This window comes from Elephantulus edwardii, unplaced genomic scaffold, assembly GCF_000299155.1.
Source record: "Elephantulus edwardii isolate Elephantulus edwardi_28Jun2011 unplaced genomic scaffold, EleEdw1.0 scaffold00308, whole genome shotgun sequence".
NCBI lineage: Eukaryota > Metazoa > Chordata > Mammalia > Macroscelidea > Macroscelididae > Elephantulus > Elephantulus edwardii.
Genome location: NW_006400058.1, coordinates 2,463,737 through 2,481,124, shown reverse-complemented (window position 1 = coordinate 2,481,124; position 17,388 = coordinate 2,463,737). Strand labels below are relative to the sequence as shown.

Below are 17,388 nucleotides of genomic sequence, written 5' to 3'. Positions count from 1 at the left end.
CTGTCGTGCTGCTCGCTAATCCGGACGTGATTCCATCACGGACTCTTATTTCCCAGAAGGCCTTGCGGCGTGAGGCGCTGGGTCGGGTCCTCAGCGTCTTGGCGGCCGTTGGTGGAGCCGAAGCTGCGAGTCCGTCTTTGGCGCTGCCTGCACGCTTACCTGCACTTCATCCGGAATTCTCTTCAGCCCACTCTTCATTTCGACCTATTCACTCCCCGCGGGGGGCGGCGCCAGACCGCCTGGCCTAGGATCGGGCGTCCGTCGAAGTCGGCACGCCCCTCTCTTTTCCCCGCGGCACAGCCTGGACCTTGTTCAGGCCGTTGTCGCCTCGTCGCTATGGCGCCCACGATCCAGACCCAGGCCCAGCGAGAGGACGGCCACAGGTAGGCGCCACCGATAGTTTTCCAGGAAGTTTGATGAGGCTCGAAGGGGGTTCTCAGCACGCGAATGAGCCTTCTACGTCATCAGCCCCTGGGTGTGACAATGACGTCACCGAATAATCACCTTTGGGGAAGGGGGCGGGGTCTCTAGGCACCTTTTGGGAACGGGCTGCAACTCCCTTCTGCCATTTAGTTCAGGGATGCAGCACTGTTCAAACGAGACTGAGTTTTTAAGATCTCTCCATTTATGCGTTTGGAGACTTCTTTTTAAAAAATAGTTAATTTAGGAATGTGATTCTTGTTATGGCCCCATTCATTGAAGCATTTGGAATTTTTTCTCAAAAGGAGTACTGAATATCCCATGAAAAATAGCCAGAACAGTTTCATGTGTCCTGGAGAAAGTACAGTCAGAGTGCTCCGTGGAGGCAAAGATAACAAAGCTTTGTCTCATACTTTGGGCATGTTGCTAGGAGAAGCTTTTCCTTGGAGAGAACATCATATTTGCAAAGATGGTGGGTCAGCGAGAGACTCTCAACCAGGACTGACACTGTGACTGTGGCAGTGAATTCTAGTGTGGCAGAGATGAGGATGGCACAGAATAGGAGTGTTCAGACTTGTTCATAGGATTGCTGTGAGTTAATTCAACTTGAGGGCACCTAACCACCACCATGTACAAAGATTAAAGTACATGGCTTTCTTTAACACCATTTGAGGTCAGCTCTTTCAAAGCGGATAAAGCTTTTGACTCTCTTTTTTAGTAAAAGGGTAGAGAAGCCACTTACACTCACATCTCTTTTCCACACTAGGCCTAATTCCCACCGGACTCTGCCTGAGAGGTGAGCCCCCCATGCTTTCCAGGAAGGGGGCACAGAGGGAAATGGAAGATTGAGGTGGGGCTCAGGGGTCTGGTCTTGAGCTCTGTGTTCACAGGTCTGGAGTGGTCTGCCGAGTCAAGTATTGCAATAGCCTTCCTGACATCCCCTTCGATCCCAAGTTCATCACCTACCCTTTTGATCAGAACAGGTGAGGCTGAAATCAGGGATTAAGGGAGCAATGCAGTAGATTAAGGTCAAGGTGGAGACTGCTGCCCCCCCCTTAGGTCAAGAGTAGTATGTCTGTTCATTATTCATTGCTGGAAACGACTCACAGCTGACTCTTCGGTGGGTTTCCACAGTTTAGATTATCCTTCTTTCTCCCATTGATCAGCTATTGGATTCAAACTACTTGCCTTGAATTTGGCAACACAAACTCCTTATCCCCTACGCCACCAGAAAAATATGTAGTAGGTACTTAATATATCTATGAGTAAGCAGTTTTCTCCCCCCTCAGGTGCTAGCTTTCTGACTCAGTTTGGAGAGGGACGTTCCATTCTGAGTTCCGTCCAAAAGGAAGCATCTTGGGAGTAGGGATGAGGGGTAAAGTTGGAATGAAGAAACTCTAATGGGCATGTTTCTCCACCAGGTTTGTCCAGTACAAAGCAACTTCCTTGGAGAAACAGCACAAACATGACTTACTAACCGAGCCAGATCTGGGGGTGACCATTGACCTCATCAACCCTGACACATACCGCATCGACCCCAATGGTGTGTGGTGAGACAGGGTCCACTTTAGGCAAGCTAAGGTCAGGCCTAAGTTTCCCTTATAATCTTTCTGCTTACCCTTTCACTTTCCTCTAGTTTCCCTAGATCTGGCTGATGAGAAACTTTTGGAAGAAGAGATTCAGGCTCCTACAAGCTCTAAGAGGTAGAGGTTATCAAAGAGTGGAGGGCTGAGCTGGGTTCTCCAAGCAGGAAGGCAGTGAGGTCCTGAGGCCCCAATCCTCTGCCCCAGATCCCAACAGCATGCAAAAGTGGTGCCTTGGATGCGGAAGACTGAATACATCTCCACTGAGTTCAACCGTTATGGCATCTCCAACGAGAAGCCTGAGGTCAAGTAAGTTGTAGCTAGATAGGGAAGGAAGGTGGAGATTCTGGATGTGCTCTGTGGCCCCCTAAAGCTCTCTGTCATCCCTCCTAGAATTGGAGTTTCTGTGAAACAGCAATTCACTGAGGAAGAAATATACAAAGACAGGGATAGCCAGATCACAGCCATTGAGAAGACATTTGAGGATGCCCAGAAGTCGGTAATTCAGGGGCTGCACTGGGAAGACTGTCGTGGTTCCAGAGCCTATTGTCCTCTTTACCCTGCTTTTGTCCCCATCAGATCTCTCAGCATTACAGCAAGCCACGAGTGACACCAGTGGAGGTTATGCCTGTTTTCCCAGACTTTAAGGTTAGATCCAGGGGTGGAGGCTGAGGACAGCCACAAAACAAGGTTGGGGACCAAGGCCAAGCCTCCCATCTCTGCCTATTCTAATCTAATCCCATGCTCTCCATCTATTTAGATGTGGATCAACCCATGTGCCCAGGTCATCTTTGACTCAGACCCAGCCCCAAAGGACACAAGCGGCGCAGCTGCACTGGAGATGATGTCTCAGGCTATGATCAGGTAAGTGGCCTTAAGATGTCCATTTCAGCCTACTCTATTGCCCCTTTATCCTCACTCTTCACTGTTTCTCCCAACTAGGGGCATGATGGATGAAGAAGGAAACCAGTTTGTGGCCTACTTCCTGCCTGTGGAAGAGACACTGAAGAAACGAAAGCGGGATCAGGAGGAGGAGATGGACTATGCACCAGATGATGTGTATGTGCTTGGGGTTAATTCTGAGGCTGACAAACGTGTTCCCTTTTCTCCTTCATATTAAAGAACAGGGTTGATTTTATACTTTGATCTCTAGGTATGACTACAAGATTGCTCGGGAGTACAACTGGAATGTGAAGAACAAGGCTAGCAAGGGCTATGAAGAAAACTACTTCTTCATCTTCCGAGAGGGTGATGGAGTTTACTACAATGAATTGGAGACAAGGTACCCAACACATTTCATCTTGGATCAGTATGGGCCTCTATTGTCATCCCATGGCATATGGGGTTATTTGTACCTAAGGATGCCCTTGTAAGCAAGAGCAGCAAAAGCTACTCACCTGTGTGGGTTGATCTTTTTTCTAACATGAGTAGACAGAAGAAAGTATTTTAATACTGGAGACATTTAGGCCTTTTGTGTGTGGTAGTTATTGGCAGTTAAGTCACTTCGACTCCTGGCAGCTTTGCACGTGCTGGGAAGTGTTAGGGTCCATAGGGTCTTAACTCTCTGGTCTTCTGAGGGTTGTAAAGCCTTTTTTCCTTTGTGTATGGCAAATAGCCAGATTTCTCCTAGTATTAATGAGATTTCACATGGAAGTAAAACAACTAAGGTTTGAAACGGAATTAGCATACATGTTTTAAAGGAAACAGTGGAGTACCAAGGCTCCAAAAATTCTTCCCTGATGGCTAAAAGTTCATACCTTTGCTTTGGTGCTAGTAACTGTTGTGTTAGTTAAGAATAGTGAAAGTGTGAACTTTAGTTTGAAATTAAAGGATCACATGTTCTGATCCTGTAGGTTAGGAAGCAGTGGGCTGCTAGGATCTGGATAACCTGAAGCTCTGGCCCACCTCTGAGGCATCCTGACCCAGCTCCAGCCTGTTGGTCCACTGTTCTGTGTGCATGAGTTTGTGTGTACACATGCTAAGGCCCAGCACAGCCATAGATTCCTGGTTTCTTCAGTGTTAATTCATGTTTTTAAAAGATGGTGTAGAATACTACATCTTTACCTTGGGAGGCATCCTTGCCTTATGTGGTCCTCAAGCACTGAATTTTAATATCCTTTATTTGACCTCATTTTGTCCAAGCATTGATAGGGAAGTAAACCAAGGCAGACCAAACCCCTCACTTGGGGTCTTTAACCACACCCTCTGCACACTTCCCCTACAGGGTCCGCCTCAGTAAGCGTCGGGCTAAGGCTGGGGTTCAGTCTGGTACCAATGCTCTGCTTGTGGTCAAACACCGGGATATGAATGAGAAGGAACTAGAAGCTCAGGTAATGAGAACTGTTATGCCCAGGGAACGTACATAGGGAAGGTGGTGGGGGTGAGGAGTGGACAGTGGTCCAGCAGTGACCCTCCCAATCTTGCCATTTTCAGGAGGCACGAAAGGCCCAGCTGGAGAACCATGAGCCTGAGGAGGAGGAGGAGGAAGAGATGGAGACAGAAGAGAAGGAAGCTGGGGGCTCAGGTAAGGCTAGTCTGACAGACCAGAATCCAGGGACCTTAGGAGAGTAGAAGGGACTATATCTCACTTCCCTCTTCCTCACAGATGAAGAGCGAGAGAAGGGCAGCAGCAGCGAGAAAGAGGGCAGCGAAGATGAACGCTCAGGCAGTGAGAGCGAACAGGAAGAAGGTGACAGGGATGAGGCGAGTGACAAGAGTGGCAGTGGTGAAGATGAGAGCAGTGAGGACGAGGCCCGGGCTGCCAGAGATAAGGAGGAGATCTTTGGTAGTGATGCTGATTCGGACGATGCCGACTCTGATGATGAGGACCCAGGACGGGCCCGCCGCAGTGACAACGATTCGGACAGTGGCAGTGAAGTGGGTGGCCAGCGGAGCGGTAGCCGCAGTGCCAGTCCTTTCCCCAGTGGCAGTGAGCACTCAGCCCAGGAAGATGGCAGTGAAGCTGCACCTTCAGAATCCAGTGAAGCTGACAGTGACAGTGACTAAGTCTCCAAGGCTTCCAGGGCTGGCACAGACACTGCTGTTATCGGCAGGAAGGCACTTTTCTAGTGATCTGTTTGTTCTCCCAACCCCAAATTTTGCTCTTAATAAAGAAAACTTCCAGCCCAGTTCCTGTGTTCTTATTCCACCTGATTCACCATCCCAGCTGCTCCTGGGCTTTAGCCTCAGTGGGCCACAGGGGTCACAGGACTGGATTTTCTATTAAATGTAGCATAACAAAGGTCAGAATCCTTTTTTCTTCTCTCTTTTTTTTTCTCCAAAATAAGCCCAGACCATTAAACAAATGAAACTCCAACAAATAAGTCTTCTCCAACAGCGAGAAAAACTGTACAGTTACTCAAAGCTGATTCTGCCAGTGGGGCTCCGGGCAAGGGAGAGTGAGGGTGAAATCAGAGTGAGGGTTCCAGGGCTGGGAAGGGGAACAGGAGAGGGTTTGGGTTCTGCCCATCAGAGTGGGGCCGCCTGCGTCCTGCACACTCTGCTGTCGGGCAGTGGGTTGAGGGGCCCAGCTTTTGCCTCCTTTTGTGAGTGTGGGGTGTCCCTCACCACCTCCCAGTGCCAGTAAATCCTGACCAGTGAATAAGATGGGGATGGCTGAATGGAGGCAAAGGTTCCAAAGGAAGAACACCTTACTGTTTCCAAATGAGGAGGCCCCTGTCCCTGCTTCTAGGGGTTAGCAGGAGGGGAACTAGAGATGCCCTGGGAGCTTGAGGGGAATGAGCAAAGGCACAGAAACATGGAGGGGCCAGGGTGGGGGACTTGCATAGGTTGATGAGTGTGCAAGAGGTACATAAATAAACCTGACACCCCACCCAGCCTGGCACTGGGAGAGGAGGTGGGGACCTGGAGGCAGGTTCCCAGGGCCGCCCCACCCTCTGGCTCCCTCGACACAAGCTGAGGGAGTTCCACAGACCAAGAGGGCAGGGGTAGGAAGGTCTGGGGAATGAGTGAGGGTACAGGGAGGGTGGTGGTTTTTAATTCCCCCCCCAACATTTTGTATCTTTAATAACATACACAATGGTTTCCAGCCATATTCATAACAAAAGTTATTCATAAAATGTATCTAAAAATAACATTTTTTTCCTTTTCGGTGTGAAAAGCTTTGAGAATGTCCCAGTGAGGGGGGTGAGTTGAAAAGGGAGAAGGGGCTGGTAAAGGGGGACCCTGGCATCCCCACAGTCTGAACCCCTGAATCTCTTCCCTCCACCTGGACTCCAGCACAACCTCTTAGTAGGAACAGGTATCAGAGATTTGTATGACACAGGGGCTGGCCAGCCCTCTGGGTAATAATAGTGTTCACTTTAGTGAGGTCTTGACATAATGGGGGGAGGGGGAAGGGGGAAAGAAAATAAGGGATGGGGAAAGAAACCAAAAACCAAACAATCCCCTTTCCTTACCCTCAAATCTCTCACCAGTCAAATCTGGGAGTAGAGATGGGATATGTGTCAGTGGGGGAAGGGCACATTAAGGCAACAGACTTCCTGACCTCACTGGCTTTCCTGGCTCCTCACTTTCAACCTCTGTAGCCAAGGGAGCCAGGGCTGAGGGGGGCAGGGAGGAGGGCTGGGGGATCTGGAGGAGGGGGCTCTGCCCTCTCCTCATAAAATTCAGGCTCCCCCTGTCTTGGCTCAAAGAGAGGCCTGGGGATTCTAAAAATGAAAGGGAATGATCAGAGAAAAACCGTTAAGAACTATATAAATATGTATCTTAAATAGGCTTAAGAAATTAATTGTAGAGAACCTCTGATAAACAGGGAAAAAAGAGGTGAGAGGAAGGTGGCTCCTGTCCTCATGAATAGGGATGGGGGGAAGAGGAAGAAGTTGGAGAGGAGAGACAGGTTCCTCTCCTCAGTCCATTGCTTCTAACTCCTCTCAATGTTTTGGAGAACAACTTGTCTACCCCACTCATTTCTCCCGTGTTAAATGCTTCTGAGCAGGCTCCACAAGGGAGTGGGTCAGCTTGTCTCTGGGGGTGTCTGCTCCCTGAAGAGGAGCAATGGTCAGCAGTCTGGAGGAGGCCAGGATGGGACTGGGCCAGGTGGGAATGAGAAAGGGAAGGGGTAGAGAGGCTGACCTGACCCTGCCCCCTTTTTTGTGGCTGCCCCTACATGTCCCCTTTGGCTCAGAAGAAATCCCAAGATGGGCCTGGGAGTGGGCAAGGCGGGGTGCCAATATTAAACAAAAGTTAAGAGGGTGAAAAAGTAGAAAAATATTAGAATGTATAGAGCCAGTCCACCCTCTCGCTGTTGCAGAGGAACCTGATGGGGGTTGGCCCTGCCCGCCGCCCAGGGAGCCCATGGGTACGCTGGGCTCTGGGTCACGTCAGATGGTGGAGGTTTTGTCTGTCCCATCTGTGGTGAGAAAGGGAGGAAGGGAGGATTATCAGGAGCTGATGGGAAGTTTGAGACAGGCACTCAGGTAGCCTGTCACCCCAGCCAGGCCCTCCCTGGAGTCTGGCCTCCCCGAGGGACCCCTCAGGAAGACTCTGAGCTGTTCAGTTCAGAGGTGAAGATGCTGGGTAGGTGGGAGCTGGGTCAGGGGAAGAGGAAATGCTCACCACCCAAGGCGTGTTCTGTCATGCTCAGACACAGAGACTCCAGAGTGGGGTTGATCTCCAGGTCAGGCCCAGGGACCGGGCAGTCTGCACAAAAAGAGAAGGAGAGTGGATGTGGTGAAGATGGGACCAGAGCAGTGAGGAAAAGTCAGGAAGACAGAGCATGGGGATGGGCCCACTTGGCAGAAAACTGCAAGAGGAAGCATATGAGAGATGTCTTGGGAAAGAGAGGAAGAGTCCAGGGGCCTGGCAGAGAAAGCCTACCTGTCATATGGAAAGAGTGGTGAGAAGCTGAGAGTGTGGTTCCCCGGAGTTCACACCCAGGTTCTGCCTATTCTGAAGACAGACTGCATGTTGCCTTGGGTGCAGTCTGGGTATCTGCCCAGACACTGGGCAGCCCCATGCTCCCTGACTGATGACTTGTATGGTACCTGGTACAGAAATGAAAACCCTTCCTGTCCTGGAAATATGGGGCACAAAGGGTTAACAGCCATGAAACTTGTCTTCAAGTTGCCCATCTAAAAAGTCACCTGTTCTGGCTTCTGGGAACAGCCCCACTGCCTCCTGCACCCAGCCCATCTGCCATTTCCTGACAATCTCAGTTCTGCACTGCCACTGGGAAGCAGGTGGTTTCACCTGGCTTTAGAAGATCCTCCTCACCTCTACAGCCTCACTTTGTATCACAGTCCCTCTTAAACCATGATCTCTGGCCGCTATCAGACTGTTTCTATGAATGTTTTACCTTAGTAAAATTTCTCTTTCCCCCTAAAACTCAGACAAGTCACCCCTCTGAGTCTAAGCTTCCTGACTGGTATGGCAATAACATCAGTACTGAGGAACCGTGGTGGCTGACTGGTATTATGGCAATAACATCAGTACTGAAGAACTGTGGTGGCACAATGTTAAGCTCTCATCTGCTAATAGAAAGGGTGGTGATTTGAACCCTCTCAATGACTCTGTCATAGGAGAAAGACCCAGCAATCTGCTTCCATACAGTCAAGAAAATGCTATGGGGCAGTTCTGTTATATGGGGTGAATCAGAATTGACTTGATGGCATCCAATAACGTCAGTGCCACCATATATCCAAGTGGCAGGGTTCAATATAAGACAGAAAAACTGTCATACATGGTGCCCAGCATGCAGTAAGGCAGCAAAAAGTTTTTTGCCTCTGCAATTTACCCATTCATTGATTTAACAACTGTATACAGATGCTGGGTCTTGTAAGCATGGCAGACTGAATCTCCTGTCATGGGAAGATGTAGTCCACGTGATCTTAAGAGTCAAATAATTTGGCTGCTAATGACATGAAGAACTGAGGGTCAATGGCAAATCTAAAGATCTTTCCAGAGACAACCTGTTCCTGACCAGTCTTATCGGTCTCTTTGCCTTGAAACAGGCCCAGCACAAGTTAAGGATTCACCCCAAGATGCTTACAAGGCAGGGAGCTATGGCTAGCACTTCCCTAACTTTCCCTGTGCTACATTAACCCTGATTCTGATTTCCTATCTCCGGACCAGGCAATGAGGAAAGCTAAGGTAATTCTTCTACCTCAAACACCTTTTAGAGTTGAACTTGGTCCACAAGCGTTTCTTTGAGCACACATCAAAGTTCTTGTGTGCTCACTGTCTTTAGAATACATGCTGGTGGACTGAACTGATCATGCAAGAATTCCTATCTCAGAGAACTCAGCACTCTCCCTGTTCCATGCACTCAACCCTGTTAAACTGAGTAAATCAGCCAACACAGACCCAAGAATAGAAGATGGGGAAAGGAAACATGCAAATGGTGGGGGAAAGAAGTGAGAAAGTTTGATTCAGAGTGAGCAAGTGAAAAAAGATCTTGAGAGAAATAAGTGAAATAAAGGGGGGGAAAGAAGAGGAAGAAGCAAATCAAAGAGCCTGAGAAAACCCAGGCTAGAGGAAGTAGGTGTAGCATGGTGGTGTGGTGAACAGAAGTGGGAGAGGTATCAAGCAGTGAGAAAGGATGGCAGGCCACAGACCAGACCAAGGCTAGGCAGGGAGGGTATTCTGAGGAGTCCCTGGGGGAAGGGAGAGGACTCTTACCTGGAGGAAACATGAGAATGGCCTGGGGTGACGAGTGGACCGGGAGAGAGTGGGTACGCTGCACAGAGCTGCGGCTCTGACTGGGCATGCTGTTGCTGCCTCCAGGGTTGGCAAACCACAGATTCTGCATAGGGCATAGGGATGAGAGAAGAGGGTGAGTGGGAAGAAACCTAGGTGTGGTGCAGTTGCAAAAGGGCCCCTATCCACTAACTCAGGTCTACATAGAAACAGACAGGCATCTCAACTCTAGAAGCTTATCAGACATTGTCCTTAGACCAGGCTCACCTGTCGGCCCTGGCCTCCAAGGCTGGGGCTGGTGAGAGCATGTCGGGGGGAGACCCCCCCAATGCCTGAGGGGCTTAGGAGGCCCATCCTGCTGGGTGGGAGGGCACGGGGAGGCATGGGGAACTGCCGCTGGGTCCTCCGAGCAACTCCCATCCCCACAGAGCCAGCTATGGGGAGTGAGTTGGAGCCGAATGCCCAGCTATAAGAAAACAGAAGGTGGTTGTTAGTTTACGAGAATGGTGCACAACTCTCCTCCCTTTCCTCACCTCCCAACCATTGAAATAATTAAGACAAAGCATGAACCCCCCATGAAGCAAAGATTTTCTACTCCCTGTTTCCTATAGTCTGCCTCCTTTACCCAAGGGCAGAGATGAGAAGAACACAGGTTTCCTCACTAATTTCAATTAAATGTGGTATCGTTATCATTTATTTATGGAGAGAAGTGATGCCAGAGCTCCTTGCAGACCAAGTAAAGAGAACAGGTACATGTAAAAGGGCCTGATCTTGAAGCCGTATGTTGTTCTCTGCCAGTTCAGCATTTTATATGTGTTGACTTCTGGGGCACTTCCTAGTCTTTAGGTGACTTGTGTAAAGTTAACCAGTAACTGAAAGAGGACAGCCTGATTCCTAGCCCAGAATGCAACCACCCCTTTAGTTACCAATCTGTCAGCCAGCAAGAGCAAAGAAAGGGAGGGCTTCCAGTGCCTGGCTGCCTGCATACCCTTTCTGTTGACGGAAGTTCTGCATCTCTAATGCAGCTTTGCGAGGGAATGTCCGGAGGAGCTTTAGTACTTGCTGTTTCCAGGACAGCAGGCGTTTCTTCTGCGTCTCCGTGAAAGCCTAGAAATGTGAGGCAAGGTAGGAAGAAGTACTTACGTTGCCGCACACTTTTAAATTGACGACTGTGCTTAGAAACACATTTTGCTGTCATTTGCAGCAACGTGCTCAATACTGATTTCATGCTTTGTGCTTGCAGAGATTAGTTTGGATGAAGAAGAAAATACACAGGTAGTGACAGCTGTGCTAAGTGCTGGGAGGGAGAAGGACAGGAGCCTCAAGGAACTTAAACTAGTGTAAAGGGTTGGTGAAAGTGTCCATGAGGTATTGAGAGATACCAGATCAAACCTACTGCCATGGGTGATGTGCCAAATGTGACTCATGTTGAACCGCTATGGGACTTCTGAGGCTGTAAATCTTTATGGAAAGAAAGATTTCTTTCTCTTGCAGAGCACTGGTGGGTTCGAACCACTGACCTATGCCACTAGGGGGATATTGTTGTTGTTACTGCCGTCAAGTCAAGCACAACTCATAGAGACCTTAGGAACAAAAGGCCTGAAGCCCCTCTACAACTACAGACATTTATCAAAGTTCACAGAGTTTCTAGGGGTATGTTGTTTAGGAAGTGGATGCCACTCCTGCTTCCAAAAGGGGATATAGAGATTTGAAATGAGAGCTGAGGGGCAAGTAGGAAGGAGAGGACCTGTTGCTTCAAAAAGGAAGATGTACAAAGGCCCTGAGAATATGAAGAGCAGGGCATTTACTTGAACCCCATCACTGGTGAGATGTGAAGCTGGCAGGGCAGAGGATGACAAGCCAGGAGGGCCCTGTTAGACAAGTAAGGAAAGCAATGGGGTATTTGGAGAAGGTCTTACCTCATGAGTCAGGCACTTTTCGATGAGCTGGAGGTAATTGGTGATGTTTTCTTCATCTGGCCGGGACACTAGCAGCTGAGTGCACACTGAGGGTCATTGGGAAAGGCGAGGTGGTTAGCACTCAGGCTGCTCTCTGCCATGTGCCAGCCTTCCTGGACCCAGATGGCTGGTACAGTTTCAGCTTGGTGGAAGGCTGGATAAGCATCAACCAAGCCCCAGGCACCTGGACCTGGTTTATTATGAGGCTATAAGGAGATGGAAAGCACTGACCACGGAATTACCTGTCTCATTTTAATTCTTGCAACAAGTTGGTCAGTGTATAATTTTTAACTTCAGGAATCTGGTGCTCTGACCGGTTAAGCCATTGCTCCAGGTAACAAGCTAAAGGATCTGGTTCCAACTATAAAATACTCTTTGTCATGTTGCCTCAGCAAAGACCAAGACTACTCAAGACTATTATGAGTTTCCATACCCATACTGTGCACTTTGGGTCCCCAAAGAGAGAACTGATTGATTCACCCTAATGTATTTACTGTTTAATTTCTACTTACAAAATGTTCTATTTTCTGCTCAGGGCAGAGATCCTTTGAGGGTGAGGCCTATCTCCCACCATCAGCCTCAGCACTTCCTGAGGGAAGAGGCCTTACCACCTTCAGTCTTGGCATTCTCTGCAGTGTTCTAGTTTAGAGGTTGCTCTAGAAAGCCTCCTTTGTCCCTTAACATGTATTTGGATTCTGAGGTTCATACGGCTCCCTGCCCAAGGACAAATTCTCACTGTGCTCTGGATAGTCTCACCTTTGCCCATCACCCGTGTAAACTGACTGGGGATGTCTCCATCAGCGACAGGAGCCGGAGCTGGTTCGTTGCCATCAGCAGGAGCTGGAGTTGATGGAGGGGGGAAGCTCTCTGTTGAAGGGTCTTTGGCCTCAGTGCCCTTGTCTGTGCCAGAATGGGCCAGGGGAGGCTCAGCACCTGGCAGCGTCGGCTCCCCCCGACTTCCATCCTTGGCAGTGGGGGTGACAGCAGCTGCAGCAGCCACGGTGGCCTGGAGGACACTATAGGCCTTGATGGGGGTGATGATGATTTGCTGCAGCTCCTGCAGAGCATTTCGCAGATTCCCACCTTCCAGCACATCCTGGGTAAGAGACACAGACTAGTGTCACATAGAAAAAAGTAGATAAAGGAACCCATAGGTAGAGAAAGAATGAGTACACATGTGGGGTCAGCAGAAACTTGAGAGGGCTGGGCTGGGCACAGAGAGAAGACATAGGCTACTGTGAGCTCTGCACATTATTTAAGGACACACTCGAACATACACAACCCCTGTTTTCTCTAAAGATGTAGTTTAACAAAGTGAAGGTGGTCTAATGCTAGGGCCTCAGGGTTCTAACAAAGGCAGAGCCTATTTAAGACCAAGACACTGAGGGGTGAAAAACAATAAGACTGAGGCAAGCAGCAAGGAGAGGGAGAATGTAATCCAATGAGGAAGGTACAGAAGGAGAGTGAATCGGAAATAAGTAAATGGAGATATATTATGGACATAGGGAAACACTGCATTCTATCAAAAAGACTAGTCAGAAATGGCGACAAGCTGGGAAAGGAGGTGAATAAAGAAGACAAAAGGAAGACTTTTGAGACATAGACCAAGCCAGAGAAAGGAGCCTGTAGGTCATTTACTAAAACTCTTTGATGCTGATCTATATATTGAAACTCAGCCCCATGGGAGAAAACCAGCAAAGAGGCCACTCGGAATAAGTTGGCTTTAGATATAGTACTATCAAATCCTCACCTTCTCCAGGGACTTAAGGACGCTCTGCCTCTCACGCAGCTTCTGGATGCTCAGGGCTATCTTGTGGCGGGCACCTTTAGTGACATTCTGTGGCAAGAGAAGAAAATAACAAGTTGGAAATAGGCTGAAGTACTTAAGGGTGTCCCAAAAGGGGCTAAGGGAGGGAGGAGGTATTGACAAAATGGTTCTACCCCCATGATATCCCTTGGCATCACCTGAGACTCTAGGTGCTGCTCAGTCAGTGTCATCATCTCTTCATAGCTCATCTGTGAGAAGAGGGCTGCATACTTGTGCAGGCGAAGACTCTTGAGCCAAGAGGGCACGTCTGTGGAAAATGAAGGTGAAAGGTCAAGAGTTTGGCCCTTGTGACAGAGCAGAGAGAAGCTTATAGGGCTGGATCAGACATAAAGCAAAGCCATTCTAAAAAAGCTGCAGGCATTTGGGGGGTAGTTTGGGGTAAGGCAAGGGTCCATGAGTCACTTCTATCTGCAACGCCAGACCCATCTAGGCAGTCTTCCCTAAACCAGACATCCTTCCTGGCTTGGTAAGACTCAGCTCTGCACTAGTTCACTATGTATATATTAAGTTTACTGTGAACATTCTGTAAGTGTTCTTGTAATTTTCTAAATTAACTCTAGGTCCAGGTTTCTTGTTAAACTTTGGTCTGTTGAGGGTGGAAGCCAGATCTCTTTGTTTACTCTAAAGCCCAAGGGTAGGGAGTACGGGCAGGGTGGTGGTCACGGGCTCCCTTCTAGGAGTTCTAAAGATGCTCCTGGAAGAGAGTATAAATACCGCCCTCCTCATGCTGTACCTTTCATGCCACTGCCGTCCTCCTGGAAAGTGTTCCGGTTGGAGCTCTGCTCCTCCGTCTGCTCACTGCCAGAGGAGGCCACGCTGCTCTGGGGTGAGAGCGGTGCGTGGTCGGGCGTGGCAAAGGCAGCTCGGGCCCCCAGCTCTTCTGGACTGGGCCATTCACCAGGGGCCTGGGGGCTCGTGGGGATGAGTGACATGGAGCGCTTCAGCGGGCTGGGGTGGATTTGGCAGGGGAGACCTGGCAAAAGGGAGATAAAAGTAGGAAGGAAATTAGGCTTGGTGGTTTGACCAAAGGTGATCAAGCCTTCCTGGCTCCAGCCCCAGGCCAGTGCCTTAAAACAGTGGCTCAACTCCAGAAATCTTCCAAGGGGAGGCTCTAATAAGATACTGCTTGTCCATCCCCACTGCTGCACCCAAAAGCCGTTTGCAACTTTTCTCACTCTGCTGGTACCCTGATCTAAGCCACTAACACTTGGCACTGGAACTGCTCAGAGTCTCCTCACGGGTCTCTGTCCTTCATTCTCGACTCCTGCAGACTATTCACCTCACAGTAAATAAACTGATCCTTCAAAAAATGCAAATCTGGTCAAGTCAGTCTCCTGCTCCAGTCCTACCTGTGGCTTCCCTTTATGATGATCAAATCTAAAGGTTTCTGCACCCGAGTCCCTACAGAACTCAGTCTCTGCTCATCTTTAATGTCATGACTTCTACCACTTCGCTCCAAGCTCAAGCCTTTCCAGTCCCTGTCCTTGTCCATTTGTTGTTGAAGACCTATAATCTGGTTTCACCCTCAGGGCTTTTGTACTTGCTCTGACTTCCTGTCCTTCTGCTTTTAGCAGCTGGCTCCCTAAGGTCCTATTTTAACCATCAATTCCCAGAGAACTTATTTGACTATACTCCCAGTCCTGGCATTTATTACTGCTTTATCTTCTTCATAGTACCTGTCACAATGTGAAATGTTCAGATTTCATCATATACTTGTCTATTAGTTGTGACGTCCACGAGAAGAGGAAGGTAATGACAGTAGAGACCTATTCTGTCTTACTCTTGTACCTTCAGCATTTAGAATGAGGCCTGACCCAAAGAAGTAGCTTTGTGGTGGTTAGGTGCTGTGAGACTCATTGTGCTTGACTCTACATGTTGAAATTTGTCTTATCCTGTGCCATCCTTGTAATCTCTACTGAGCTTAAGCCATTATTGCAGCCACTGGGTCAATCCATCTCCTGGAGAGTCTTCCTTTCCTTCAATGACCTTTCCAAGCATGATGTCCTTTTCTAGGGACTGGTCCCTTTTTCACATTCATAAAATAAGTGAGATGAAATCTCACCATCCTTGCCTCTAAGGGACACTTTGGCTGCACTCCTTCCAAGACAGGACTTATCAAGTAAGTGAATGAAATACACTAAATCCTCAACACCTGTCACTGAGCCTAAACCTGTCACTGACCCAAAGCTTTTCTCACAGGACATTACACACTCTCTCCTATCCTCTTGTGAGGCAGGGGTCAATCTGGATTTTTAACTGCTTCGAGAACAGGCCAGGTTCCATGGACTTCCACATCACAATGTTACTCCTATGCGCACCTCACTGCTCTTCCACCTTTATCCACTAGCTGCTTCAGTCTGAGAGCTTTGAGAAAGCACTCCCTCTTCTTGATTCCTTCCTTGATTCCTCTTCAGCCCCCTGCAATGCTATCTCAACTTCAACACTTACTGGTCTCCTCTTTGGTTTGCCTGGTTCACTGGACTAGGTTCTGTGGGACAACAAATCCACCATCACTTCTGAATCCCCAGGATTGGGACCAGGACATGGCAAGCAAGAGTCCTCAAAAGCGTCTCATAAAGAACAAAAGGGGTATCCACAATCCTAAAGGTGGTGATAGGCCTCTAAGCTCAACACAGGGAATTCAGAAGTACTCAAAAGTCAGCCTAGAGAAAAAGAAAATGAAATAAAAACAAATAATCTCACCACACAATAGATGAGAAAAATCACCTTTGCCTCACAGAGAGTGGGAAGGCAGGGACAGAATCAGCCAGCTTATTTCTGATGGAAAGACTAGAATTTCTGCTAATGCCCCTCTGATGCCCAGACCAGAAGAAGGCTCAAAGGCACCATTCCTCATCTGTGGCAATATTTACACTCCCAATCAGGAAGTCACCTGAGGGATAGGGCAATGTACTAACTTCAGGGGTTCCATTCCAAGCCCCTCAACATTGACTTCTGTTCCTTCTCAAGAGTACTTGAAGGAACTGGCACACTCTAGACCCTGGGATTCCAGAATACAGGCCCTTTTGCTTGACTTGGTGCCTCTCACCAACTCCTGGGCAGGAGAGACTCAGAGGACAGGAAATTACCCAGATTGGAATGACCGTGCAGTTCCTGAGAAACTGTATCTAGTCCTGCACTAGGGTTGAGGTTGGCCACTGCACGAGAATGATAAAAACAGGTATGCCAGCCAAACACCCAATGCCTTTCAATTTCTAAGAAACTCGTCTGTACTTGGCAGGGCTCCAAACCTACCCGTCTGCCCTCACAGGCCAATCCTTGGCTCCCTACTAAAAAATATCTTAATGGTTTCCTGTTTCTTCCAACTGCTTGAAATAAAAGTGTTTCCTCATGTCCTTGAAGGCACCCTGAGAATATAGTTTTAACTTACTGAGGCCTAGGAGATCAAATCCCAATTTCTGTCACCTATTAACTTCATTTGACATACTTGGGACATGTAAGGAGGGACCGGTCCTTGGAGAGGGACATCATGCTTGGGAGGGTGGAGGGACAGCGCAGGAGGGGAAGACTCTCTATGAGGTGGACTGATTCAGTGACTCGGGTAATTGGGATGGGTGTATCAGACAGCGCAATTGGCACAGGATAGAGCAGGGTTTAGGGCGGTTGTACATAGGGTCGCTATGAGTCACAAGCAACTCGACAGCACATAACAACAACAACATTAACTACACAATCTTGGACATGTGCCTATCTAAGAAATCCTCAGCATAGAGACAGACTTACAGAAATACAGGGTTTGCTATTACTGTTACCTCATTTAAACCCTTTGAATGATAGTGGTATTCACTGGACTTCCTTGTATGCGTATAGGTATTATCCTGTCACTGACAATATTGTACTTCAAGACAGATCTAGCAATGACTTTTTTAACTATGAAAGCAACTCCAGTGAATACCACTATCATTCAAATATATGCACCAAC

At 48.5% G+C, this 17,388-nt stretch overlaps 2 protein-coding genes across 2 annotated transcripts in view; one reads left to right on the top strand and one right to left on the bottom strand.

Moving 5' to 3' along the window:
- The first annotated feature begins 182 nt into the window (after positions 1–182).
- On the top strand, positions 183–5,124 carry PAF1 (Paf1, RNA polymerase II associated factor, homolog (S. cerevisiae)). The gene is made up of 14 exons (XM_006901085.1): positions 183–383; positions 1,187–1,216; positions 1,311–1,403; positions 1,842–1,963; positions 2,057–2,123; positions 2,211–2,312; positions 2,397–2,502; positions 2,583–2,651; positions 2,764–2,867; positions 2,946–3,062; positions 3,157–3,285; positions 4,228–4,333; positions 4,437–4,527; positions 4,609–5,124. Exons 1-14 carry the CDS (start codon positions 337–339, stop codon positions 5,007–5,009), a joined length of 1,584 nt encoding a protein of 527 aa, XP_006901147.1. The 5' UTR covers positions 183–336; the 3' UTR covers positions 5,010–5,124.
- Positions 5,125–6,712: 1,588 nt separating this feature from the next.
- Positions 6,713–17,388, bottom strand: part of SAMD4B (sterile alpha motif domain containing 4B) — a 24,332-nt gene continuing 13,656 nt past the window's right edge. The window contains exons 3-12 of the mRNA XM_006901084.1: positions 14,179–14,418; positions 13,583–13,692; positions 13,368–13,454; positions 12,374–12,713; positions 11,579–11,664; positions 10,648–10,766; positions 9,927–10,125; positions 9,642–9,765; positions 7,581–7,664; positions 6,713–7,374 (exon numbers count right to left, since the gene is read on the bottom strand). Coding sequence (XP_006901146.1) covers positions 7,346–7,374; positions 7,581–7,664; positions 9,642–9,765; positions 9,927–10,125; positions 10,648–10,766; positions 11,579–11,664; positions 12,374–12,713; positions 13,368–13,454; positions 13,583–13,692; positions 14,179–14,418 — 1,418 coding nt within the window. The 3' untranslated portion in view covers positions 6,713–7,345. The remainder of the gene's footprint in view (positions 7,375–7,580; positions 7,665–9,641; positions 9,766–9,926; positions 10,126–10,647; positions 10,767–11,578; positions 11,665–12,373; positions 12,714–13,367; positions 13,455–13,582; positions 13,693–14,178; positions 14,419–17,388) is intronic.